General features: G+C 37.5%; 1 protein-coding gene across 1 annotated transcript; it reads right to left on the reverse strand.

Moving 5' to 3' along the window:
* Window positions 1–3,919: 3,919 nt before the first annotated feature.
* Window positions 3,920–25,769, reverse strand: hykk.2 (hydroxylysine kinase, tandem duplicate 2). Its single transcript, XM_059568758.1, has 6 exons — window positions 25,731–25,769; window positions 6,793–6,839; window positions 5,961–6,266; window positions 5,627–5,769; window positions 4,589–4,769; window positions 3,920–4,509 (listed from the first exon to the last, which is right to left on the reverse strand). The coding sequence occupies exons 3-6, from the start codon at window positions 6,262–6,264 to the stop codon at window positions 4,022–4,024; spliced, it is 1,116 nt and encodes a 371-aa protein (XP_059424741.1). The 5' UTR covers window positions 6,265–6,266; window positions 6,793–6,839; window positions 25,731–25,769; the 3' UTR covers window positions 3,920–4,021.
* Window positions 25,770–27,621: the final 1,852 nt, after the last annotated feature.

Here is a 27,621-nt window from a genome sequence, read left to right on the forward strand (position 1 = left end):
AATAATTTAATCATAACACAATGCTGACAGCAAACGCATTCTTCCATTCCACAGCATGATTGCTGATGGTGTCACATTTTCAAATGCCAGTAGGATTTATTAGACAGGAGAGGGTTTATGTATCAAGACTTTCCATATCTCTTGAGCGTTCTCACTTCTGAGAGTTCCAGAGACGATTACTGAGCTGTTGCGGATCAAAGACTTTATGATTCTGAATTATTAATTCAACCATCAGTATTGCAGCAGCGTGATTAGAACCTTTCTGTATTCTCAGAAGACAAAAACAGATGTACAATGCAGGTGGTACAAAGTTTTGTTTCCTGTCTTTAAATTAAGACATAGTTAATCAGGTTGTCTACTGTTTTACAAACCTCTTCTGAAAGGAGAAATATTCTCAAATTTGATTTGCTGAGTGCTGTTCCAACATCTTCCCGCCCTCTCATCTGTTTTGGTGCATTCCAGGAAAACTGTCAGTGTGTCCCTTTACAGAGGGGATTTTAGTGAGCCTTTCTGCAGTTTTTACCCCTGAGTGAAAAACCAAGAACTGCCGTGAAAAAACTTGAGAATTGAGTCGTTCAGCCAACTATAGTCGTTAGTTCCACTGAACTCTATTGGTAACGACCATAAACTGTATAAAAACATGGATGTAGTGTCCATGACCCTTAGGTTTCTAAAGAGTGCTTTTGAAGCCTAAAGTGGGCGGAGCCAGCCATCACCATCTTGGCAGCGCATCATCATGCATCACTCCCAGCTAATTGAAAATGGGCAAAGAGGCGGGAGCTGGTTTCTGAAGCCACGCCCACCTAGCTCGAAGACGATGACAGCAGTGGCAATCCACCTATCACTCAATTGGCCACGCTTTTAATTATACAGAACTTTGAGGCTTAATATAATTTAAATGATCGAGATATAAAAAAAAAATACAGGCAAAATTACCTATATAGACCAAAACCTCTTTTTGAACCAGGCTGTAAACACATTTAGTTTTTATCCAGCTGTAAATTTGGACATTTTAACATGGGGCAGTCTATGGGACTGACTCCCTTTCAGAGCCAGCCGATGAATTAATTAAAGTTTAAGTCACTTCCGTGTTGGTTTCACAAGAGAGAGTGGGAGGGTGCCGCTTGGTAATGACGGCACTTGCGACCATAGTTGTTTTTGGGAAACGCACCCCAGGGTCAGTTACACCCAAACATATTTCACACTATAATACATATTATTAATCCTATACTATTGCTGTCCAAAAATATATTTGCACACAGGTCTTGTAGGTATTAACTAGAAAAGGTTATTTAACCTATTAAATATCGGGCATCTCCTTCTCTCAGATCACGTGTTTGAAGTTTCACACACAAGAAACAAGCACCAAATTTTGGCCTTTTGTCGGATATCTCCATTAAAAGTGGGAAATGAAAAAACAGTTAAAATAGTATAGTTTAAAAGTACTACTCAGATTTGTTAAAAAAATACAGATTTATCGTGGAACAATCTAAGCACTTTTTGCTTTGTTTGGAGAGTGTGATTGATTCTTCATTGGCTTCGTTTAGAACTAATTAGGCTGGTTGAGCAGATACAGACGAAGTAGGCCTATCTGTTGCATCTAAAATCTGCTCAATATCAAATTGTTTAAACGTTTTATAAAACCATTGTAATGTGTGAATATCAGCATGTTTGAAATGTGTCCGTTCAGTATGAATATTTTGAACCAGCTGTCTGATATGAGTTTTTACCTTATAAAAGAGAAGAAAATTGATTGCTAGACAGCCCTAGAAACGGTTTTTAAGTGTCCTGTTTTATTATACATCACATAATTCACCAAATTACCAGAATAGATAAGACGGTCTACTGCAGTATCTGTTAACCACATGAAAATCACAGCAAGCCAACAGAGATGATAAGAGTAGAGATGATCCTTCCCAATTTTTGTGAAACTGTTTTGGATCAATTCTATTTTCCGTGTGTTAGCGGCACTATCTAGTGGTAGGACACACATACTGCATCCCTTCTGAAGCTTTATTCAGGTATCAGGTTTTCCATTAGTGTGCGCATAGCTTTTTTTTGCATCTTAACTGAACTGTTACCAAAACGTAAGCTCGTCTGGACATTTGCTTGTATAACAAACGAGAAACAGTCCAGTGCAGTTTTACATTCTGAAGTAACCCTTGTCTAAACTGTAACACGTTTATCAGATGCATAATGCATACAGTATTTCACACCTCTAGTTTAGATATTAGATTCATCCATTCACATGTATATGATCTGTTATGTGATATGGCAGTGTATGTTTCCTCCACGCCATCTGCTCACTTTTCAGTTCAAAGGCAAGCAAACAACAGGAGAACACTGAGGCACCAGGTTCTTTGGCACAATATAAAGTGACTGCGTGACAATAGGTGCACTTTATCACAAATACTGCACAAATAGAGGCAACAGAATGTAAGAATGAATTGCATTGTTGAAATAATACTGCATACTCTAACCCACATGTTTGCTTTTACTGAAGGACTGTTGCTTTTGAAGTTCTTCTTGGGTTCTGATCAGCATGAAATGGCTTTAAAGCACTTGGCCTGAAAGTTTCTAATGTAATTGGTTCAACATTTAGTTACATGATATTAAACAAAACTACTTGACCCCTCCACAAGAGACCTATGCAGAGACAAGAGTGGTTTTTAAAATAGACCGACATCTGGACATTAACATCTGTTATTTGTTTGGCATAGCACTTTTTTTGTGTTTGATTGGTCTGTGTATTTAATTCCATTTACATAGATTTGGCAGACAGACACTTTTTATCCAAAATAACTTTAAGTATGATTCAGTTTATGTGTTCCCTGGTAACCCATTCAAATGGCTTTGAAGGCTTTAAGTATTTTTTTTTCATAAGTTCTGTATTAAAGAGTCTTGATCACAAGTAGTTTAGGTTTTAGTAATTTCGTTGCTGATTCCAAACGTTTTGTCGTCGCTGCTTTTTGCTTAATGTTCTGCATGAAAAGTGCACTTTTCAGTATGAACTAAACTATGACCTCTCAATAAAATAGACCTTTGACAAACCAGATAAAACGCTGCAGTCAGCAGTTATTTATGACATACCCAGCCCATAAAAGCTTATGTGACCTTTCATCACATTCCATCTCTATGATATACAACACATAGCGATACATCATAGTCTATAAATTGTGCATGTTTAAAATCATTGTTCTTGGATGGAATATAAGAACCAATTAAGATTAAAGACACAAAATTAAATTTGATAAAAATTGGTTTTAAGATTAAAGACCTCCTGAATGAACTTTCCTCTAATAACAAACCTCTGCTGCTTTAAGGAAAGTATAGCATTCTCGATATTGGTATTAGAAATTACTTTTGAGCAACTTCAAGTATAATACTACATTAGTTTTTGGGGTTTACTATATGGTAGCCATTGCAACTCATGCCCATTTACACATTAATTCTAAAGTAATGTAATACTTATTCTTAATACTTGTTTTTTGACATCAAAGTAGATGTTGCAATAATACTGGTGTTATTTTACTCCAAATTTATATCTTCTGTGCGACAAAATAGGATTTTTTCTTTTCTATTATGTAGTAGTTTATTGGGTCTTTCAAGATCCGAAATCACTACGAAAATATCATAAAAGCGATCCATTTCACATGTGCACATCAATATTGTGCAATTTTTGAAACTGGGTGCGAGTACTTTTTCTGGAATGAGAGACTAAAATTATTTTCGTTTTGCACTGTTGGACAAATGACAGTAAAGGTATTCGTATTCATCTTCTGGAGCCATCAAAGAGATTTGTGAGGAACAAAACAAAATAGAGTGTATTTAACTTATTGTTAACCAAAGATTTAAAATTAATGTCAAAAGTCGTGTGGCTTAAGACATGCCAACTTACTATCATATGATTTTAAAATCAAAGTACTTTTGGACCACTTTTATGATGCTCTTTGGACATAGTCACCATTGACTTTGATTATTTCAAGTTTTTAAAATTAAAATTTTCAGGTGAACTATATCTTCAATGCATCCCCGCTTGTTGCATATACTTTTTGAGCATGCAGTTGCTCAAGTCAAGGTCAGACTGTGCAGCACTCTGGAACCATATTCTTTCCACTTCCTCTTTACCCATCTCCCAAAGACGACAGAGATGGTGCACCCCTTTTCTGGTAGTGATCATCAAGTACTCCTCATTCTCTGGCTGCTGGTTCACTGTATGTCGGGCCAGAACCAGGGACTGGCAGAACCGACAGAGAACCAGCAAATAGAGCGAGTCTCTTTCTGCCTCGTTGAGAGGAAAAACACTTTCCCATCCCGCCAACACTGGGCCTCCAACATCTACCGGATTGGGATTCTCAATCATCATATACATGATGCTGATGGCCAGCTCAAATATGAAATAACCATGGCTCATGTCTCCAAAATCAAGGATCCCTGAGATCTTGTACTTTGTAGGTCCATTGGGTTCCACCAAAAGATTGTGGTCATTAAGGTCTCCATGGTTAATGCCTGCAATTCAATAAAAATGTTTAAAAAAAGAACACGGTGACATGGAAGGCTTGACACCGAAAGGAAAATAACATCTTACACTTGCGAAACAATGGTAGTTTTGGCACGACTTGGATCTGGTACTGCTCCAGAATGGCATTAACAACTTTTTGTACAGGATCCCCATCCATCACATGAATATACTCTTTTAAGAGAGGAACGCTGGAGAGATTCCATATAAAATCTTCTCTCTGAAGGATGCTGATGTTTGGATGCTCCATCTTTATGAGAAAAAGCAACAAAAACAAGCAAATGCCTAAATACAAGCAATAAAATGGGAAACATTTGGGGGGAAAAAATGTTTACGGCATGTTCACACCAAGAACTATTCATGTAACTAGGACTGGGCGATATTTGGCGTTTGCGATAATATCGTAGTGGTGGTTTTAACAATATGCGAGCTGACAATGTCAAAATAACATCTTGACAGTCCAAAAGCATTTACAGCGTAATGAAGCCTAGAAGAAAGCAGTTTGCAATTCAAGTAAAGAAATAAAAATGTGTCACTGTGTCGGTCACTGTTTGTTTTTTTATAAGATATTATATATTTTAGTAATATCAAACAAGCATCAGTGCCATTTTCCTAAATATTAGTGTGTGAGCGCGATGGCGAATGTGCTGTTAACTTTATACAACAGTTTAACAAATATTAAGCTAACATTTTAGACACATTATTGCCTGTTTTTCTGTTTGGCCAACGAAAATTGTTCCAAACAGAGTGAGTCAGTGATTCGTAAATACTGCACAACCTTAACTATAACTAAAGTTTTAAAAACCGTCTACATCGTAACTATAAAGACGTGTAGAAACAGCAGTTCGAATCCTTTTCACAACTACTTTTTTTGTTAGCTTTAAAACGCAAGCTGCAAGAACATTAAATTATTAGAACACTAATAAAAAACAACAACAACATGTATTTCTAAGATAATTCACACTGACTGATCTACTTTGGCCTACAATGATTTTGGGAAAAATAGATATGGTATTGGTATGGAGTAGTTATTATAGCCATAGTTGTTTATTCTTGGTGTGTTTTGGGGTTTAAGTCTTCCTTTATAAATGGAATCAGAGCTTTTACTTGCAGTAAAACTGTATCCAAAGTAGCGGCAATTTTCCCAACATCATACAAAATCTGAGGACTGCAGGTGATTTTGGCTACGGTAGTGCCAGGAAGGTAGGTAAGTAAACGCACTAAATATTTCTGCTGGCCAAAACCACAATCTGTGAAAGCACAAAAGAAAAAGAAAAGCGTTTTAGTTAATATAAATCCATTCAGTGTCCTCCACACACCCTTCTGAGAAATCAGTCATTGTTTACTCACCTTTAACAGGCATTTCAAACCACTAACCATCAACTCTTGCTGCATTTGAGGATTTCATATTAAATTAAATTAATAATTGACAATTTCATACCAAATTCTTCCAGGCTCATGAGTTGGCCGGTCAGAGTGGGCAAAGCGGTCTGGGCAGGAAGGTCTCTTTGGTGTAAGAAGTTCATGGCGTGGGTCTGCAGCTCAATAACTGGGATGTTTTGACTGTCTGCAGAGTTCATAACCTTCAACACATATTCTCCGCCCTCACTGGGGGCCACGTAAAAGTTCTGATCATCATAACTGGGCAACGGTCGCATGACGGACACGGTCAAGCCATAGAGTCGCTTGATAATCTCAGTAACCTGAGAATGGCTGAGGTTTGGCTTTGACTCTTTTGTTATCATGGCTGAGGATGGAAAAGTGTATCAATTCATAACAGGAGCAATACACTTATCAGAAAATACTATATCTTTATTACTAAAAGAGGTTAAAATAATAATAGTACACCCATCAAGTAAATGACAGAATTGTTATGTGCAGGTGAACTATTCCTTTAACAAATATTGTGTGCACAAGAAAATAATATATAAAAAAATAAATAAACACTATGTGTCTTCTCAAAATGTACTTTTGAACCAGTGAGTAAATGAATCAACAAAACTATTTTAAAACTATTAACGTTACGAATAAACAATAACTTTGAATTTCTATCGTGTAAATGATCAAATTACACTTTTAAGCATTAATTATATTTTCGTGCATGAAATTCATGTAAAGTCTCGCTTCGTGTGCACACTTGGTTTCTGGTCTCAATATAGCTCATTCAAAACCACACGAGTGCAACGGCAGTTGCATGCAAAGAGATTTATAATAACAAATCATAAACCGGATAACGGATTGAGAATAAAGCTCAAAACACAAAAGTAATTTACCTGCGGAGTATTGTTGCTGGACCGCTCTGTGTAACGGAGCCTCGAAGCTGCTGTCGCTCGCTGACGTCTTCTTCTTCTTCAGGTTTTTTTGGCGGATGACAAGCAACAAAATGGTGTATTACCGCCACCAACTGGTATGGAGTGTGGATCAAAATGACATTTTATATCCTCTCATACAAATGATTTATTCTAAGATACTGAAAAATAAAACTATAACATTCATTTCCAGATTTATTTAGTAAAATATCCCCTAGTATAAATCGCATTTTTATTTTTCTTAATTTTTCTATTAAAATCCTTCTTTCAAACTCGTATTTCTGACAGTATATCATAACATGTTCCACAGTTTCTTCTTGCCCACAAAATGTACACCTTCCCGTATCATGTTTACCCATTTTATAAAGTGTACCGTTTAATCTTGTATGTCCAAATCTCATCCTTGATATTACTTTCTCATCTCTCCTGTTTTTTCCTCCACTTTCCTTTGAATTCTGTAAAACCATCGACCTTTCTTCTCCATATCCCATTGTTTTTGCCACCTTACCTTCAACCTTTCCTTAATAATACTCTTGATTTCATTCTTACTTATACTAACACTTAAGTTAATTTCATTATTTTTAATGGCTTCCTTTGCTGCCATTTTATTTCCTTGGATACCAATATGTGCAGGTACCCATAAAAAATTCACTGTAAGTCCCATCATTTGTATTCTGTATAATGTTTGCTGTATTTCTATTAGTTTTTATAGTTCCTGTACACAGTAAAATCAGCAGTGTAAAATTTGGAGTGTAAAATGACATATGCACTTAAAGAGTTTCTTTTAATCATGCAAGTGTAAAATAACCCAAAGAGTAAGAGTAGATCATCAGTGTACCAGCCACTTTGCTCTGAAGAAAGTATGTTGGTAACCACGCCTCCAAAAACGGCCAACGGCTCTGCGCGCGAGTCTACTGCTTTCAAATTTTCCTGTTGGATTTTCTGTCTGCCACGGAGTTACAGTCGCACGGGATTTACGGTGAGTTTGATGAAAATATTTTGTGTAAGCCAATTGTTGTTTGGAAAATTGACCACAAGGCATGATTTATTTTAAAAAATGGTTGGATTACGTTGTTAATAATTTAGTTCTTAGGCTTTGTTCGCGCTTAAAATAGTTAGCTAGCAATAGCTTGGCTAGTCCATGATAACGTTAACTAGCACCTACTTTAGGCACGAATGTTAGCAAACGTCATTAACTTTTTAGTAAGACGGAACTTATTTCGAAAGCAAACGGGCTGCCGAAATAATAAGAGATGTCCGTCGATAACGTTAAAGTAAACCATTTTTAAACCAATCATGGTTGCAAGATGTCACGTAACGTTAAGGACAAGGTGAGGCATAGGCTTACAAACACATTGCCTAATTGTGTATCATTTGATCTGCTCTACAGGACTAACCCAAGAGGATGCTGATAAAAGTCAGATTCAAGACTGAACAAAAGTTTGTTCGTGTTACAGAGCCGAAGCTTAGAATTTTTCTGAATGATGGTATGTGTTTAACTATAAATCCTTGATGCGCATACTTAATGATGTGTGTATTTTTATTTTATTTATTTTTATTTGTGAGGATTTTAACTTGAAAAACGCAGTGTACTGACGCCTTTCCGCGGTTTAAAACATTCATTATGTTCATTCATGTTTATTTGATGCTATAAATGAACTAGAAGGAAGAGATAATCGTTTGACGAGCAGCTTTAACTGATGCTCTACACTACTGCGATCTGTCAGACACATTTAAGAGCCACAAATCGGTATGTATCGTTTCAATTTCTTTTAAAAAATACCAAATTTGAAAGGTGAGACTTTGTTTAATATGTTTAATATCAAAAGTAACTGAAAAGTAACCTGGTCTGTCCTGTCTGTTAGCGTGTTGTCAGTCTCCTCTCTGCTCCGCTATGTATTTTTCACTGCGTGAGAACATGGTGTGGCGTGAGACTCGAGCAGCGTAGCTTGTCGGACATAGCGACAGTAACTAAGGTGGGCGAAGGGTCTTCGTCTTTGCGAAGGGTCAATTAGACGACAATGGACGAAATTCGCAAGAAGCATCAACATATAACGCTCCTTGTAGGGTAGATGGAAAGCTAAATGGACAAGTTTAACATTTTACCCAGTTCGTAATTAGCACTTAAGGTTGCAGACTGACATGTAGAATTAAATGATTGAGCTGATTTATATTACTCGTGAGTGATTTCTGTATGTGTGTCTTCTTGTTGCAATAATGATTCTTGCATTTCCTTTTGGTTTCAGCTTTCCTGAAGTTTGGAATTAATGACGCTCCTTGCCATATGGCAAAATTGGTCGACCAAACAGGCACAGAATTGGATGAAGATGTGTTTGAGGAGGTACTGAAGCAAACAGATGTTGGTGTCCTCTTACTGAAGTTGGATGATGATGGACAAGGTAAATGTGGCTCTGTGTAATATTATTTACAGGGTTCCCACGGGTCATGGAATTTCTGGAATGTCATGGAATTTTAAAAGGTCTATTCCAGGCATTGAAAGTCAGGGAATTTTATATTTTTTTTTGTCCAAGTCATGGTATATCAGGGAATTTAGTTTGTTGCTTTAAATTTTAGTTTCCATTTATCAAAATGTAATTTTTCTATACCGCTTTTTTTATCGTGCTGTTTCACACATCTTTCTAAGGAGCCCCTGAAGGGACCTTTGCAAAAAAATAATAATACGGACTTTCACGTGCGCATGCAAAACTATTGCGTGCTCACGAGAAAGTTTCGCGTGCGCACGCGTTACAATTTCCGGTTTGGTTATAGTGTCATTACTACAAATGTGGGAAAAGGGATGAGATGAGAGTGTGCTTGGAGCATGCCTCCAGAGATTTGTCTTGTTATAGGTAGGTTGTTTATGGACTGTGCTTTACTGTAAGAAAAAAAATATGAATATCACATAAATGAATATCAAGTCCCACATCATGGATTACATAATCAGAGAGTAGCCTATTTCTTTTCGTTTTGAATTGTTTCGTTTAAAGACATTCCAAGCTATCTTCAGATTTATTTCTCATGTATGTGAGTTGGGCTGTCAACTTTAGTCGTTTAGTCGACTAATCGGTCGATGCCGTCTTGGTCGACTGACATTATCATTGGTCGACCAGTCGCATAATTTTTTTTTTTTTCACCAATAAAGAAATTTTCATTGATTTACTCCTTGATATTTATTCCTTTATATGCAGTTATATATTACTGTATTCTAAATATAATTAGCCTATATTTATCCCCAACTTCAAATGCTTTAATTTAGGCTATTTTGTAACAGTGCCACAGTTTAGCGCACCACGTAGGCTAGAACACTCGGGAACCGCACCTGTGGCTGGCTGCACTGCTGCTTCGCGCTCAGTAAGGAATATAGGTAGTAATCTCTATGTGTCTTTCTGTCCGTTTGCATTTTGATTATTTCGAGAACCGTTCATCCAATTGACTTCACAAGTGCAGTGTCGCATTTGGTGCAATATAGACAGACACGCGAGACGCGACACGCTCAGAATTAATAGTAAACTACAGAACGGCGGGAAGCGGCGCACCTCACGCGAGCAGGGCTTATATTCTCCGAGAACGGACACTGCACTAGTGATACAAAACGCACACAGTCTGTTAACTTAAGCAATACTTTTAAGGTAGTCTAATATTTTTCTGACTAACAAATTACTGACACAGTAAAGGGTATATTTAAATAAAGAAAAACGAAATTTAAATAAAGAAAAACGAAATTTAAATAAAGAAAAACGAAATTTAAATAGGCCTAAAGAAAAACGAAATTTAAATAAAGAAAAAACGAAATTTAAATAAAGAAAAAACGAAATTTAAATAAAGAAAAACGAAATTAATTTAGATTGATAATAACAGGTAAAAAGTCTTAATACATTTTGTTTTTATTATTCTATTTTCCACAATGTCAAAGCAACAGCAGCAATACAAGCTCAGACATGCACTTTGGTCCATACAAACTCCGCTGTTCTAGCCAGAGAACACTCCCGTTGCTGGAACACTCAGGCCTCGGTTCTATTTCTAGCATGCACGCGTTTTCCGCGTGGCTCAAGCCGCGCCTGAGACGCGTGTCTCAAGCAGGCAGTGTGCAAACTCCAACCTGTTAACATGGGAGCCGAAATAAAAACAGACACCCAACGCAGCTGAGACTCTCACGCCAGCAGCCAGTGTGTCGCCGGCCTTATTCAAGGGCGAATGAGAACCGTTTCACGGGGGATCCCAGGTGTCAATAAAAAAAAAAGTTTTTTGGTTGTTGTTTTATAAATGCTCTATGACAATTGTTTAATAAATGTTCAGTCAAAAATGCAAAACATAGCGTTTTTTTTTTTTTTTTAGTCGACTAATCGTTGTGTAGGACAGGACTTTGGTCGACTAAGCATTTCTTTGGTTGACTACAGCCCTATATGTGAGGCATACACAGAGTTTCGGTTAATTTATGATGAGATGCACTCCAGTTCACGTGCAATGCAAGTGACCGCGCCGGCGCCTCCATGATTATATTGTCTGCTATATATTTGCTTCTCATTTATTAAATACAGGCAATTGGCTGATGAAAAAATTATTAAAATTAAGATACAATTTATACAAAATGAAATTCACTTTAAAGAAAGGCTTTCTACAATACAAAACAGCTCGGTGCTCCGCAAAACAGCAGCGTGTTTTGCCGTTCATTATAGGTCATGGAAATTCATCTTTTTAGTCAGTGAAAGTCAGGAAAAAGTCAGGGAATTTGACATTTGGTTTAGAGTGGGAACCCTGTATTTAACTACTGATTAGATTAAGTGCACACTAAAGACCAAATTACTGTACTTTTGTCCTAGAATTTGAAAGCAAAGAACCATCTCACAGCAGTTTCAATAGATCATCTGACTCTATTGTCATAGAAAGTCCACCATGCTCTAGACAACATCCTGGAGAGGATGCCAAAGCTGTAAGTCACTGTCAAATGCTTGCTGTTGATACAGCTAATCTGAAAAGTTAAATGTATTATGTAAAAGAAGATTTATCATTTGAATTGTACTAGTCAACTGTTAGTTCCTCCACTAATAGTGGTCTAGCGTTAACTTCATACATGAGCATTACATTAAAACATTTTCCACAGTTGGTCGAAAGCATATTGGAGAAAAAGCCAGGGGGAGACATTATCTCCAAAGAATACCGGAAAACAAAATATTTGACAGACAGCACAAGGAGGAAAATGATAACAATTCTTGTTGCAGACATGACGGAGAGGCATGGGTAAATTTAACAAGCAAACAGAACAACCTATTAGAAGAAAGAGCATTCAGATTAATGTAAACATGTACGCACTGCAGGGAAATTCTGAAGACGACTGTAATCTTCTTGATATCTCTTTAAGGACGTCCCCACCAAGGCATATCAGGGAGAGATATGCAGAAGGAATCATTGCCCTGTTTCCCTGCTTGAGAGACCCGTTCTCCAAAAAAGGATATGTAAGTACGGTCATGAAGTCATGAAGATGGTACATGTTTTCCAAAGTATTGTTAAACAACTTACATAGTTAAGTGATAAACTATCATTTTGAGGACTTTATATTGTTACTATTGTAATTGAACAACGCATACCTTTCCCTGGTGTATTATTATTCTCTAGTGCAGGCAGTTGAAATGTGGCCTACAACTTACTCGTTTCTCTTTCTGAAGGAGCATTACTTTGATCCGCAAAGTGGAGAAGGGTATCTGTCTTGGAAAATAAAGAATATCCAGAGAAACTGCTCACAGAAACGGGGTCGATCAAGCCAGTCATTTTGTGGAGGGCCAACAGCTGAAAGAAGAGCATCCAACATTTCTGATGACCTTTCTGAAGAAGAGTGTAAAGACGCCATCTCTTTCATGAAGCATTGCTCTGATGAGACTACAGTCAAGCAGAAGATGCAAGCTACTTTTCAGTACCGGCGTCGTTTGATTGAAGACCCAAACAAATATGGAGATGTTCTGTTGGAGTTCCCACGTTTCAAAGACATGAAAGGACTTGTAAGTTGTTGAAGTTGAACAATGTTTATCTATACCTTACTATTTCATACAAGTAAACAGAACTGTAATGCAGTCAATAGCGCAAAATTTAAAGTGTTCATTATGTCAAACATTGTGCTCAAGGAAAAAAATTGTGTTTGTTGTGTTGCAAGATTGAACAAGACTTTACTCGGCTGTTTGGCGGGGTTGTATCTGCCAAGTTTTTGGAGAAGTGGCCAACTGCGTTCAAGCACAAGACCATAGCCCAGAGCAAGGGCTTGCATCCGTCACGAGATCTTCAGGAGCTGATTGATGCAGCAGAGAGTGTGGGGAATGATGATGAAGAAAATGACACAGGTCAGATACTTAAAAACAATTGAAAGATTTTCTCTCAGTTGAAATGTTGAAGTTTGACTAAGCTGCTAATCATATCTTTGTGCCTCTTTTTCATATAGCATGGGATCATGAACTTGCAGGGATACTTCTCTTACTCCACCTCATTCCACCGGTTGCACAAGGCCGCAAAAGACCCGGGAAGATGTCTGCATCCATGGCAGAGAAACATGTTGTCATGTTCTTAAAGGTTGGTGGATGATTCTTGTCGCCATCAGTTATGCATATGTGCCGCTAGGGCTGGGCGATATATATCGCATGCGATTGTTATGCGCATCTCGTCAGTAAAGCCAGTTCCTTGATTAGTAGTAAATCGCCATCACCTGCTTTCAGATGGAGCGGCATTTACAACACAGTGCCGTAGTTAACTGACAAGCTGAGCCATATCGCATTAATTATCGCAGGCGATACTGACAAGATGCGCATAACAATCGCATGCGATATATATCGCCCAGCCCTATGTGCCGCCTTTTAGATTAGGCCCATGTCAAAGTGTTGCCTTCTGTTGCACTGCTTCTTTCTAGCATTCAAACAATGAAATTTAACCAAAATCGGTGTTGGTCAAAATATTTTCTCCACTTGCCTACCAGTGCATGGTGCTTGTATTGAGATGTTCTCAAAGTACTGACGGCTCATAATTTTTTACTCGTTTAAGCTAGTTAAGTTTATACACCTCCTAATAGAGTTTATGCAACTTTTAACATTCTGAAATCACACTACATTGTCCAGATTTACACTTGTATCCAGATTTACAGTAGGCTACACTCATCAACACTCTTGAACCATACTATTGATATTGTCATAGAAACATTGGATAATAACCTCAACTGTCAATGGAACATGTTCTGAATGTCTTTTTCATCATCTGATATGGCACTTTAAGCCCTGCATTAATGTGAAACAATTCATTTACAGACTGGAAACAGTGTACAAGAACATCTGGATGCCATACAGGAGAGCAAGCAGCCATACCTCCTTGCAGCTGGACCCAAGAAGAACACCATCCATGCATACTACATTGTTCTCGACAAGTACACCATCCCATGCATGTCAGCAAGTGCAGTTGGCTCCTTTGATGAACTGTTCACGATTCATTTTGTGTTCGGTACGTCCTACAACAAAGTACTTCACAATATGTACACCTTTATCCAAACAACAATCTACGAAATAGACGTCGGCCAGGTCAAGGAAACACCTAGGGTAGCAGAACTAAGAGCAAGGTTACTCAATTGAGGAACAATACAAAAAAGATGTTGTGCTATGTTTGTGGCTCTACTTTTGACAACTCAAATCTCCTGATTAGGCACCTTAAATTGGCCCATGGTTTGTGCTCTGACAGAAATTTACGTATTCGTTGTGGTCAATCAGACTGTATCCTTGAATTTGGGTCTTTTTCAGGGTACAGAAAACATTTAAACAGAGTACACGGTGAAATTCCAAATAATGTGCAGACAGTTGTTTGTGCTGTTAGTAGACAGCAATATTCTGATGATGATGATCAGCCAACTGATTTGGCTACATGCCCTAGTACAAGTTCCTGTGACTTACCAATTACAAACAAGTCAGCTTTTGATTTATGTGGGTCGGCTGTAGCTCAGTTACAGACGGCAGGTGTGGGTCAATGTGTTGTAAATTCATTTGTCAATACAATGGAAGAAGCTGTCCATGAAATTCAAGCACAAGTAATGGAGGTTGCTTTTAAATGTCTTTCTTCTGATGATACAGAAACTGTTTCAAAACTTAAACAGTCCTTTAATGAAATCGAAAACCCTTTCTCCTCACTTAATTCAGTTTCCAGAAGAGATTTGTACTTTAAAAAGAAATGGAGTATTGTTGACCCTGTGGATAAAGTGCTAGGTACCAGGTTTGAAAATAGGAAAAATGGGAGTACAGGGACATTCAATTCAATTCAATTCAAGTTTATTTGTATAGCGCTTTTTACAATACAAATCGTTACAAAGCAACTTTACAGAAAATTATGTTTCTACAATATTTAGTAGTAGCTAGTAGTTTGTGCACGTTTGACAGGATTTTAGAAAAATAAAAATAATAATAATAATAATACAAGACGTAGTCAGCTAGATGATGAACTATCAATATTATTAATTAATAGTAATTTATAGGATGCAGTCACACATGTAGCAATAATTGTTAGTTCTGTTTGTTGATTCAAGGTTAGCATCATCTGGGGTCCTCTGAGGGTCAGCATCATCTCTTCTCAGGTGTTCTGGATCCAGACTGGAGCTTGTGTAAATCCTAGTTACCACGGGATGTAAATCCCGTGGCAAAACATAGAAACAAAATAGAGACATCATTAGCATAGCTGCTGATCCAACAAAGTAAAATTAGTTTAACCCAAGCTAAAGAATAAAAATGCAGATGCAACTACACTCACAATTTAAGAGATACATTATTCGAATGCTTGGCGAAAGAGATGCGTTTTTAATCTAGATTTAAACAGAGAGAGTGTGTCTGAACCCCGAACATTATCAGGAAGGCTATTCCAGAGTTTGGGAGCCAAATGTGAAAAAGCTCTACCTCCTTTAGTGGACTTTGCTATCCTAGGAACTACCAAAAGTCCAGCGTTTTGTGACCTTAGGGTGCGTGATGGGTTGTAGCGTGGTAGAAGGCTAGTTAGGTACGCAGGAGCTAAACCATTTAGGACCTTATAGGTAAGTAATGATAATTTGTAACTGATACGGAACTTAATAGGTAGCCAGTGCAGAGACTGTAAAATAGGGGTAATATGATCATATTTTCTTGACCTGGTAAGGACTCTAGCTGCTGCATTTTGGACGACCTGTAGCTTGTTTATTGACGAAGCAGGACAACCACCTAGAAGTCCATTACAATAGTCCAGTCTAGAGGTCATGAAAGCATGAACTAGCTTTTCTGCATCAGAAACAGATAACATGTTTCGTAGCTTGGCAATGTTTCTAAGATGGAAGAATGCGGTTTTTGTAACATTGGAAATATGATTTTCAAAAGACAAATTGCTGTCCAATATAACACCCAGATTTCTGACTGTAGAGGAAGTAACAGTACATCCGTCTAGTTGCAGATTGTAATCTACAAGATTCTGTGTGGTGTTTTTTGGTCCAATAATTAATATCTCTGTCTTATCCGAATTTAATTGGAGAAAATTATTTGTCATCCAATCTTTTACATTTTTAACACACTCTGTTAGCTTAGATAATTGGGAAGTTTCATCTGGTCTCGTTGAAATATATAGCTGAGTATCATCAGCATAACAGTGGAAGCTAATTCCGTATTTTCTAATAATATTACCAAGGGGCAACATGTATATTGAAAATAGAAGGGGACCTAGGACGGATCCTTGTGGCACTCCATATTTTACTGATGATAAATGAGATGACACCCCATTTAAGTAAACAAAATGGTAGCGATCGGACAGGTAGGATCTAAACCATCTTAGAGCCTGCCCTTGAATACCTGTATAGTTTTGTAATCGATCTATGAGTATGTCATGATCTATGGTGTCGAACGCAGCACTAAGATCAAGTAAGACTAGAAATGAGATGCAGCCTTGATCTGACGCAAGAAGCAGGTCATTTGTAATTTTAACAAGTGCAGTTTCTGTGCTATGGTGGGGCCTAAAACCTGACTGAAATTTTTCATACAGATCATTTTTATGCAGGAAGGTGCTCAATTGAGCAGACACAACTTTTTCTAAAATTTTAGACATAAATGGAAGATTTGAAATAGGCCTATAATTTGCCAGTACACTAGGATCTAGTTTTGGTTTCTTAATAAGAGGCTTGATAACCGCCAGCTTGAATGGTTTTGGGACGTGACCTAAAGATAACGACGAGTTAATGATATTGAGAAGCGGTTCTTCGGCTACAGGTAACAGCTCTTTTAGTAATTTAGTGGGTACAGGATCTAATAAACATGTTGTTGGTTTAGATACAGTGATACGTTTATTTAGCTCTTCCTGTCCTATATTTGTAAAGCACTGCAGTTTATCTTTGGGTGCGATGGATGAAACTGAAGTGTTAGACGCTGTAGAATCTACATTTGCTATTGTATTTCTAATGTTATCTATTTTATCAGTGAAGAAATTCATAAAGTCATTACTATTTAACGTTGGTGGAATATTTGAATCAGGTGGCGTCTGGTAATTTGTTAATTTAGCCACTGTGCTAAATAAAAACCTTGGATTGTTTTGGTTATTTTCAATGAGTTTGTGGATATGCTCTGCCCTAGCAGTTTTTAGAGCCTGTCTATACCTGGACATACTGTTTTTCCATGCAATTTTAAAAACTTCCAAGTTAGTTTTTCTCCATTTGCGTTCAAGACTACGAGTTACTTTCTTGAGAGAGTGAGTATTACTGTTATACCATGGCACAGTACGTTTTTCTCTAACCTTTTTCAATTTGATGGGGGCAACAGCTTCTAATGTATTAGAGAAAATAGTGCCCATGTTGTCAGTAATTTCGTCTAATTCATGTGTATTTTTGGGTACAAATAGCAGTTGAGATAGATCAGGCAGGTTATTTGCGAATCTGTCTTTGGTGGCTGGAACAATAGTTCTGCCCAGACGGTAACGCTGTGACATATAGTTAATATCAGTTATACGCAGCATGCACGATACAAGGAAATGGTATGTAATATCATCACATTCGGGTACAATATCTATAGCAGTAAGATCGATTCCATGCGATATAATTAGATCTAGTGTATGATTAAAACGATGAGTGGGCCCGGTGACATTTTGCTTGACTCCAAAGGAGTTTATTAGGTCAGTAAACGCAAGTCCTAATGTATCATTTGCATTATCAACGTGAATATTAAAATCTCCCATGATTAGCGCCTTATCAACTGTAACTAGAAGGTCTGAGAGGAAATCTGCAAATTCTTTTAGGAATTCTGTATACGGCCCTGGTGGTCTATACACAGTAGCCAGAGCAAGAGATACATTAGACTTCTTTTGCATGTCTGACAGTGTAACATTTAGCAGAAGTATTTCAAAAGAGTTAAACCTGTATCCTGTTTTCTGGGTAACATTGAGAATATCACTATATATTGTTGCAACACCTCCTCCACGACCAGTCTGACGGGGCTCATGCTCAGTAGTTTGGTGGAGTAGACTCATTTAGACCAAAATAATCATTTGGTTTTAGCCAGGTTTCAGTCAAGCAGAGTACATCAAAACTATTTTCTGTGATCATTTCATTTACAATAACTGCTTTGGGTGTGAGTGATCTAATATTTATGAGCCCAAACTTTAAAAATTGTTTTTGTTCATTTACTTTTCATTTTTCTGGTTTAATTACGATGAGATTTTTTCTAGATCCTACATTATATTTTGACCTCACTATTCGGGGAACAGACACAGTCTTAATAGTTTTTACAGCACAAGTACTTTTATCATTTAAGCGGGTGGAACAAAACTCATCATAATAGTTATTAGAGAATTGTCTTACTAGTCACATGGAGCGAAGTGTCCTGGAGATGTTGTCAGAGAGCAGCTCCGCTCCGATTCTGCTGGGGTGTAATCCATCAGCGCGAAACAGCCTAGGACGCTCCCAGAAAAGATTCCAGTTATTAACAAATAGCAGTTTCTGTTCTTTACACCATGACAACAGCCATTCATTTAAAGCAAAAAGTCTACTGAACCTTTCGTGTCCTCGTCGATACGTGGGCAGTGGTCCTGACACGACGATCGTCGCCGCGGGCGTCGTGCTGCGAACCGTCTCGATCAGGCTGCTGAAGTCCCTCTTCAGCGTCTCCGTCTGCCGCAGCGTGGTGTCGTTAACCCCGGCGTGAAGCACGACTGCTCTGGGGCTCTCGTCGACCTTCAGGATCGCGGGTATCTGCGCAGAAACATCGAGAACACGAGCACCAGGCAAACAATGAGTGTGCACTTTACCTTCGGCTAACGTAGCACTTACGTGTCGGACGATGGAGTCTCCGATGATCACAGCGTCGCGTCCTGTCTGGCGGAGGGGAGCGAAGCGGTTCCGGATGGAGATGTCGAAGGCAGGAGGGGGAGAAGTCGTCGCCCGGGACCCGGCTCGCGTCCTCCGCTGTGGATGCACCCAGGGTCCGTGGTGTCCTGGCGTCGCAGTGAAGGACATCTGGGAAGATCGCGTCCTGGGTGCACCGGGCCTGTGCAGAGAAACACACGGAGTAGACGTGGTGGGACTGTTAACAGATCGCTGTATACTTACCCCGGACTTGTGAGCGTCAGCCCGGGATGATTCCAGCGCGGTTCTCCGCTCTCTCAGCTGGGCCTGCCTCACCTCCAGGTCGCGAATCTGCTTTCCCACGGCCTCGAGCTCGAGCTGCACAGAGTGGAGACATTCATCCGCCATTAAAGCAAGTAACAGTGAGTACAGCAGTGGTAATGTGTGTGAATAGAGTATTAGCAATGTTAGCGCAACCACGCCGCTGATGCTAACGGGCTAAAAGCTAATAGCGGACCCGGGAGATCAAAATAAAACTAGTGATAGCGAGGCGCTCTGATTGTTTTTGTTGTAGAATACAATAGAGGATATATTCACACGTTATATAAACGGAAACGATGATGTATAAAATTGATTTTTGGGTTAAAAATAGTCAATGAAAAGAATATAGTGACGGAGCTCAAACGTAGTACAGCCGCCAACAACAAACAGGAAGTGACGTCAGTGGTCTCTCTAAAACACAGCTTTTTAACATATGATCAGGTTGTGGTCACTGATAAATTTTCCTTCGTCCCCATTTTAGAAACACTAAAGTCTATTTTCAGTAATCCACATGTGTTCTCTCTACTGAAATCAGGCCATGTCTCCAAAGATGGTGTTTATTCAGATTTAGATGATGGATTGTACATTAAGAACCACCCTCTTTTTTCCACTGACAAACATGCACTTCAAATTCAGTTATTTTACGATGATTTTGAAACGGCTAATCCATTAGGGTCGAAGAAGGGTATTTACAAATTAGGGGCAATATATTTTACATTACAAAACTTTCCACCAAAATTTAACTCTTCCTTAACAAGCATTCACTTATGTGCACTCTTCCACTCACAAGACATTAAGACATATGGATTTAATGCCATCCTTGAACCACTCGTTCAAGATTTGAAGATGCTTGAGACTGAGGGTATTGAGATTCCCACTCTATCTCGCCGTGTGCGTGGTAGCATTGTTCAGGTTGTGGGTGATAACCTTGGCTTAAACTGTTTATTTGGATTGGTTGAATCGTTTAGTTGCGCCTATTGCTGCCGTTTCTGCCTTTTAGAAAAACAAGAATTTCAAAGAGTGTTTTATGATGATGACTCGTCAGTTAAGTTCAGGACAAAAGACGAACATTTACAACATTGTAATTCAGCACAATCAAATCCTATGTTATCTCATGTCTGTGGTGTAAAGCGGCATTGTTTACTGAATACTTTACAGTACTTTAATACCTCTGAAAATTTCTCTGTCGATGTTATGCATTTTGGAGGGAATAGGTCAGCTTGAGATTAAGCTTGTTTTGCAGTATTTGAAGGCAAACTTTGTTACTTCCAGAGAAATCGGGTTGAGAGTACAGCATTTCAACTATGGTTACACAGAAAGGAAAACCGCCCACCTGTTATTAAATTGGATGATGATCGTAATGATTTGGGTATAAATGCTATTCAATGTTGGTGTTTACTTCGCAATCTGCCACTCATGTTTGGTGACATTGTCCCAGACGGAAATGAACATTGGTCCCTTCTTTTATTGTTGATACAGATAGTGAATATTGTATTTTCCCCTGTGTTAACTGAAGGCCTAACAGTCTACCTGAAATATTTGATAGGTGAGCATCATAGACTATTCAAGCTTTTGTTCCCAGAAAGGTCTCTGTTGCCAAAACACCATTTGTTAACACATTACCCTCGATCTATTAGACACATTGGGCCTGTCATTCATATGTGGTGCATGCGTTACGAAGGGAAACATAACTATTTTAAAAGACAACTTAAAAGTTTCAAAAATATCACAAAGACTCTAGCTAAAAAACACCAAAGGTTTATGGCATATAGTTGGGAATCGATAAGCTCTTCCAATTTAACCATGGGTCCAGGAAGGATGATAACATTAGATGACTTTGCAGAAGGCTCCGACATTGCTGCCAAACTGAATTTAATAGATTTTGAGAATACAAATGTCCTCTCTGTGAAATGGGTCAAGCACCAGGGCATTGAGTACCGTTTAGACTTTCTTGTTTGTGTCAAAGTTGATACTGATTTACCTTTGTTTTACCAGATCAAAGATATTATTGTTCAAAATGAAAGAGTGTTTTTTCTTGGGCAAAACATGGAGACAGTTTGTTTTGACAGCCATTTTAATGCATTCAAGGTTGCTACTATGACGAAACCCTGTAAGTTACAGGTTGTTGAAGTTTGTGATTTGATCTATTATAGAGCTTTTGATATTCAGATGAGTTATGATAAAACTGATCATCAGCTATTTGTTGTACCATATTGTGTATGATTTGATAAATAAACAATGAAAGACATCTACTTATGTGTATGTGTGTGTATTAATTTCTTATTTAATCAAAGAATTGCATTGTATTAGAATAAAGAAGAATATAGTGGGCATTAAATTGCTGTAAGCATGTGCACAAACCAAACCAACACTGGTAAGAGCATTTAATGTGTTACACTTAGGAGAGTTAAAAATGGCAAAAATAGTGTTAAATAGCAGTAGTGTTAAATAAAATCAACAATATAGAGTGCAATTGTTTACACTAGTAGTGTAATTTTCTTACACTTTTCAGTGTAAAAATAACACTACACATTCAACACTGTTAATGGAGTAATTTTAACACTAAATTGAATGGGACCATATATGCTCAGAAATGGTGTTAAAATGTACTCTTAAAGAGTTAATGCAACACTGCAGAATTTACTGTGTACATAATCTCAATACCTGATGCTGAAGACTGTCTAACTTTCTAAGTGATGTATCTGCTGCTGATCCATACACCACACAACCATAATCAAATACAGATCTAATCAGCCCACTATATATGGCTTTAATGCCTTCCTATCAGCCCCCATTCACTTCCTACTAAACACCTCATTATATTTAACACTTTCTTACATTTGTCCAATATTTGCTGGATATGCATCGCCCATGTAACTCTTTCGTCAAACCACAACCCTAAAAAAACGTAAAACTTTTCACTCTTTCCAGTACTTGATTACATAATTTTAGATTTACCTCACCTCCAACTTTTTTCCTTGTAAAAAACATGATCTTTCTCTTGTCTACTGAAAATGTAAAACCCCACCTATATGACCATTCTTCAACTTAATGGCCTCCTGTACTTTTTTATCAATAAAATCAATGTTCCTTCCCCTTTTCCAGATTGCCCCATCATCAGCGAAAAGCGAAAACCCCAATCCATTTTCCAGATCCTCAAACACATCATTTATCATTATCGAAAATAATAAAGGACTAACTATACTTCCTTGAGGAGTTCCATTTTCTATCCTAAATTTCTCTGAATAACTGTTTCCTATTCTAACTTTTGAATAGGAAACATGCTCTCCCTAATAAAAAATCCTTAATGCATCAATACATTTGACCTTTAATACCTAACTTCCCTAATTTGATTAACAGCCCTTCTCTCCACATCATGTCAAATGCTTTCTCTAGAACAAAGAAAACTCTCTCTATTTATTTGTGCTTTTCTTATTTCATGTTCTAAACATACAGCTTTCTCCCTCTCCTAAAAGCACTCTGATATTTGGATAAATATCTATTTTCCACATAATACATTAACCTTTCATTTATCATTTTTTCCATTATTTTACAGACATTAGATGTCTAAGCTATTGGTCTGTAATTTTCTGGATTTGTGCAATCTTTCCCTGGTTTGTTTATTGGAACAATCACCGCCTCCTTCCAACTTTGTGGTAATTTTCCTTCCTCCCATATTTTATTGCACATTTTTAATAAAACATCTTTGGATGATTCCCTTAGCTGGTTTATCATTATAAAGCAAATCTGATCCATGCCTGGAGCTGATTTCTTGGTTTTTCTGAGAGCACGATTTAATTCGGTCTTTGTAAAGAACATTTTAATTGGTCATTATTGTATTCCTCATTCTGTAATAGTTTTTATACTCCTCCAATGTACTTTCCCTTCCTCTTTTTCCCTCTTCACTAATATTGTTTGAGTTATGAATTTTAACAAAATTTTTAACCAGCATTTCTGCTTTCTCCTCATCTCTTATTGCTGTTGTTTCTCCATCCCTTAATATTGGATTCCCAAATTCTCTTCTTATCCCATTCATTCTTTGTATCCTTCCCCATACTTTACCAGTTTCTGTTTCCCTTCCCACTGTGTTACAAAATTTCCTCCAAAAATCCTTCTTTGTATTTTTTATGATTCTCCTTACATTTGCTTGACTCCTTTTATATTCAATAAAACTTTTTTAGCATTTTAAAAGCTTTATTTCTAGATTTAATTGCTTTATCACATTCATTTGTCCACCATGGTACAATCTTCTTCTTTTTTATTCCCCCTTTCTTCGGTATTGTCTGACTTGCCGCTAAAAATATCGCATTACAAATAGAATTATTAACATTAACAACACTTTCTTTAATATCAGGTTTTTTCATTTCTTGCTCACTAATATACCTAAAAACCATCTGTCCACTCCTCCTGTATTACCTTCTTCTGTACGTAAATTAACTTCCTATAGTCATTTCTCTATTTACATCCCATAATCATCCCCCCGCAAGTGAATTTGATACCAGTGTAAGATCAATAGCTGATTCTGTGGCCGTTCTGACATGAATTGTACCCCTTCCATCATTTAAACATTCTAGGTCTCTTCAAACACGGCTCCATTCCCATCATTGCAATCATCCCATAAAGTGCTATGGGCATTAAAATCTCCACAGCATATCATTTTTCCTTCTAAATGTACAGTAAGTTCATCCATTAACTCTAGTCATAATCTTTTACATGGATTATAAAAATTAATAACTTTAACATTTCCTTCTTTACTCAAAACTTCTAATACTATAAATTCCCACTCATTACCTTTCTCAATAACGCTATATTGTATTCCATTTTTAACAAATATTATACACCCTCCCCCAATATCCTCCTCTCTATCTCTCTATCTCTGCGTCTACATCACACCCTTTAATACTAAAATCTAATACTGGCTTAAGCCATGTTTCCTGGATACATATGATTTCTGGTTTCTTTCTAAGCCCTTTTATAAATCCTTTAAACTCCTGACCATTAGCTAACAAACTTCTTGCATTCCATTCTACAATATTCAAGTCGACTTATCACCTGCGCCTCCTGTCTTTCCACCATCTTCCAGTCTTTTTTTTATATTTTCCCAAGATATATTATCTATACCCAAAAACCTTTCAGCTCCTTTCACATTTATTTTCATTTTCTCAGTTTTTTGTTTAACTTGATCTGTACAATTAATTACATAAGCAATGAACAAACTCAACGTATCCACTGTCAGTGCTGTGCTGCTTTCCTCTTCTTGACCAACCTCATGTCTCATGATATATTTAACAGTATCATCACTTCTCCTTTGCTCTTGAACCTTCTTCACTGCCTCTGAGTAACTTATGTTGTTTACCGCTTTCACTTTTTCAGTTTCCACTGCTCTCTTTCTTTACATCACATCCACTGTATGTTACCCTGTGTTGCCCACCACAATTACAGCAATTATCCTGTACACCCTCTCCACAGTTTTCAATTCTATGCTCACCTCCACACTCGGGACATGGTTGTTTTCCTTTGCACACCGCTGCTATATGTCCATATCTCTGACATCTAGAACAGCGGAATAAGGGAAGGAATATATGGCCTCACTGCCAAACTCATATATCCTATTTTAACTCTTTCCGGAAGCACTGAATCCTGAAACTCCAAAAGAACTGACGAACTATCAATCCTTTCCCCGTTCATTGTTTTGTGCAACCTTTTTATTCTACTCACTTCCCCTCCAGAAATACTTCGACTGAGTTTTTCTAGATCTTCTTCGATTGGAATCCCGGTTTCATTTTTCTCTCACCCAAAATCTTTCTTTCATTCACTATTTTCTTGCACATATTGTACATTTTTAACGCTTTGTTTTTTTGTTCTTCTGTTTTACAAATTATCAGCAGACTTCCATCTCTCAAAATCTTAGCCGCATCCACTTCTCCTAACTTTTTCTTCAACTCTTTAGACAACGCCATTGGACTAAGATTAACATGCTCATCTTCCTTTCTATTATTTAAGAATTATTTTAAATTCCTCTTTTACAATCTTTTTGCGAACAGCCCTATTATCCTCATCTGAACTGTTTCCTTCAAATCCCCGTTTACTGGATTGCCTTGCTACCAGATTCCCTTCATTTCGTCCTTTTTTCCTGTTTTCTTGACTTTTCCCACTCCCTACTAAATTCCAATCATCAAACTCCATATTTTCTTCATTAACTTTCTCAAAATTCATCTCAATCCAGTCACAAACCAGTTTATGCCAACCCGAAAAAGTCGTCCCGCGTCCAACCCACGAGGCTGACGCTCCGCCACCATCGTGAGGAACGTCATTACGTCACAAAACAGAAAACGAGGCCGCGTTCATTACGCTGGTAATTCAGTTAGCTCATAGAAATGTGACTCGTTTGCGCTAATCGGTTCTTTTGAAGGATTCAGTTCAAAGAATCGTTTAAAAACGAATCGGTGGCTCGTTAAGTCATTTTATACCATTTTGTAATTTTTCTGCTATAAACTTTAATAAAGACACACAATACTATAATTTATAGTAGTGTTTTTGAACTATACTATAGTAAAGTGTAATATATGTATATATAATAGTGTTTACAACACTTTGTTAATCTTATTAATTAAACTAGTATTAAGAATAAGAAACTGATAAACTGTAATAATTACTGTAGTATTTTTTTTTTACAGTGAACTGTAGTGTATTGTAGTATAATATACCCTAGAGTTGAGTCCTCGAAAGACGACATGGTGATTTAAACAATATAAAGAAACAGAGTATATTTCCATCATCCATAACCAGACTTTTGTTTTTGTCTTGCATTTTGAATTTTCCTGTACAAGCAAGTCTTTTTATTTGAAAAGTCATTTTGTAATCTCTTAAACTTAGAAATGGCCTGCTTAGATAAGTTTTGCGTGTCTGAAAGATTCTTTCTGTGACTCGTTTTTTGATGTAGTTGCTGAATCTACCAGCAGGGGCTAACATAGTCATGCTAATTACCAGCCAAACCTCTCGGATGCCATGAGCAAAGACAACCAATGGACCTTTACAAAAATTAATCATGGTTTTATTACAGTAAAAGGGTTGTAACAGTGTTTTTTTTTTTTTTTTTTGGCTTATTGATTACCATTTGTAACCACAGTTTTACTACAATACCATGGTTAAACTATGGTGAGTGTAGCAAAACCATGGTTTATTTGTGGTTACCATGGCTTAACTAGTAGCCATGGTTTGTTGGATTTATTAGTAGTAAAACCATGATTAATTTTTATGAATGTGGCTACACCGGCCGAACAAGATGAATGAGAAAGCTATATAGTTCTCTGTAGACCTCCTAAACTGTCAGCAACATTGTTGTTCGATGGCATTATTTTGTAAATGTGTGGTCATTTTAGTCAGATTCTCTGAGCTGTACATTTTATATTTAATGCAAAAAACTATATAATCTAAAAGGCAGTGACAGCAGTGCTGATCAAACAATTTCCTTTAGCTTTCTTATATCCACTGACTGTGCATAATGTTGTGGTTTTGAGGCTCAGTATTGAGGGTACGGGGTTATGGTTTTACCGCAACGAGAACAGGTTTTTTTTTGTTCCCTCTTAGTCAGAACATAAGAGGGTTGTTATACAAGAAAAACACACAGGAGGCAACATGATCTGTAGCAAAGTTTAATGTGTTAAAGGGGTCATTTGATGCGATTTCAATTGTTATTTTCTTTTTGGAGTGTTACAAGCTCTTGGTGAATAAATGAGATCTGTAAATGTGCAAAGACTAAAGCCTCAAATTCAAAGAGATATTCTTTATCAAAGTCAACCACAGCCTCCTGAAATGGCTCGTTCTAACACGCCCCCACATGTCTACATCACTGTGTGGGAAGATTTGCATAACACCGCACAAATGTTCACACAAAGAAAGAAGGCGTAACTTGTATGCTGCCATGTTATGAAGACGCTGTGTTTTGTTGTGAAAGAGAAAATACTTTGTTTGGTCTTCCAAAAGAGCACACAACTAGAAATCAGTGGTTAAGCTGTTTTTAAAACACTGTTCCAGAACAGTTCAACCCAAATATTCAGATGTGTGCAGCACATTTTACAGAGGACAAGGACTGTTTCCTGAACCAGTAGCCTACAATTCTTCTGTGCACAACGGCTGTTTCTATAAACAGCTCCAACTTTGCAAGGACAGTCCGG

This window comes from Carassius carassius, chromosome 16, assembly GCF_963082965.1.
Source record: "Carassius carassius chromosome 16, fCarCar2.1, whole genome shotgun sequence".
NCBI classification, from domain to species: domain Eukaryota; kingdom Metazoa; phylum Chordata; class Actinopteri; order Cypriniformes; family Cyprinidae; genus Carassius; species Carassius carassius.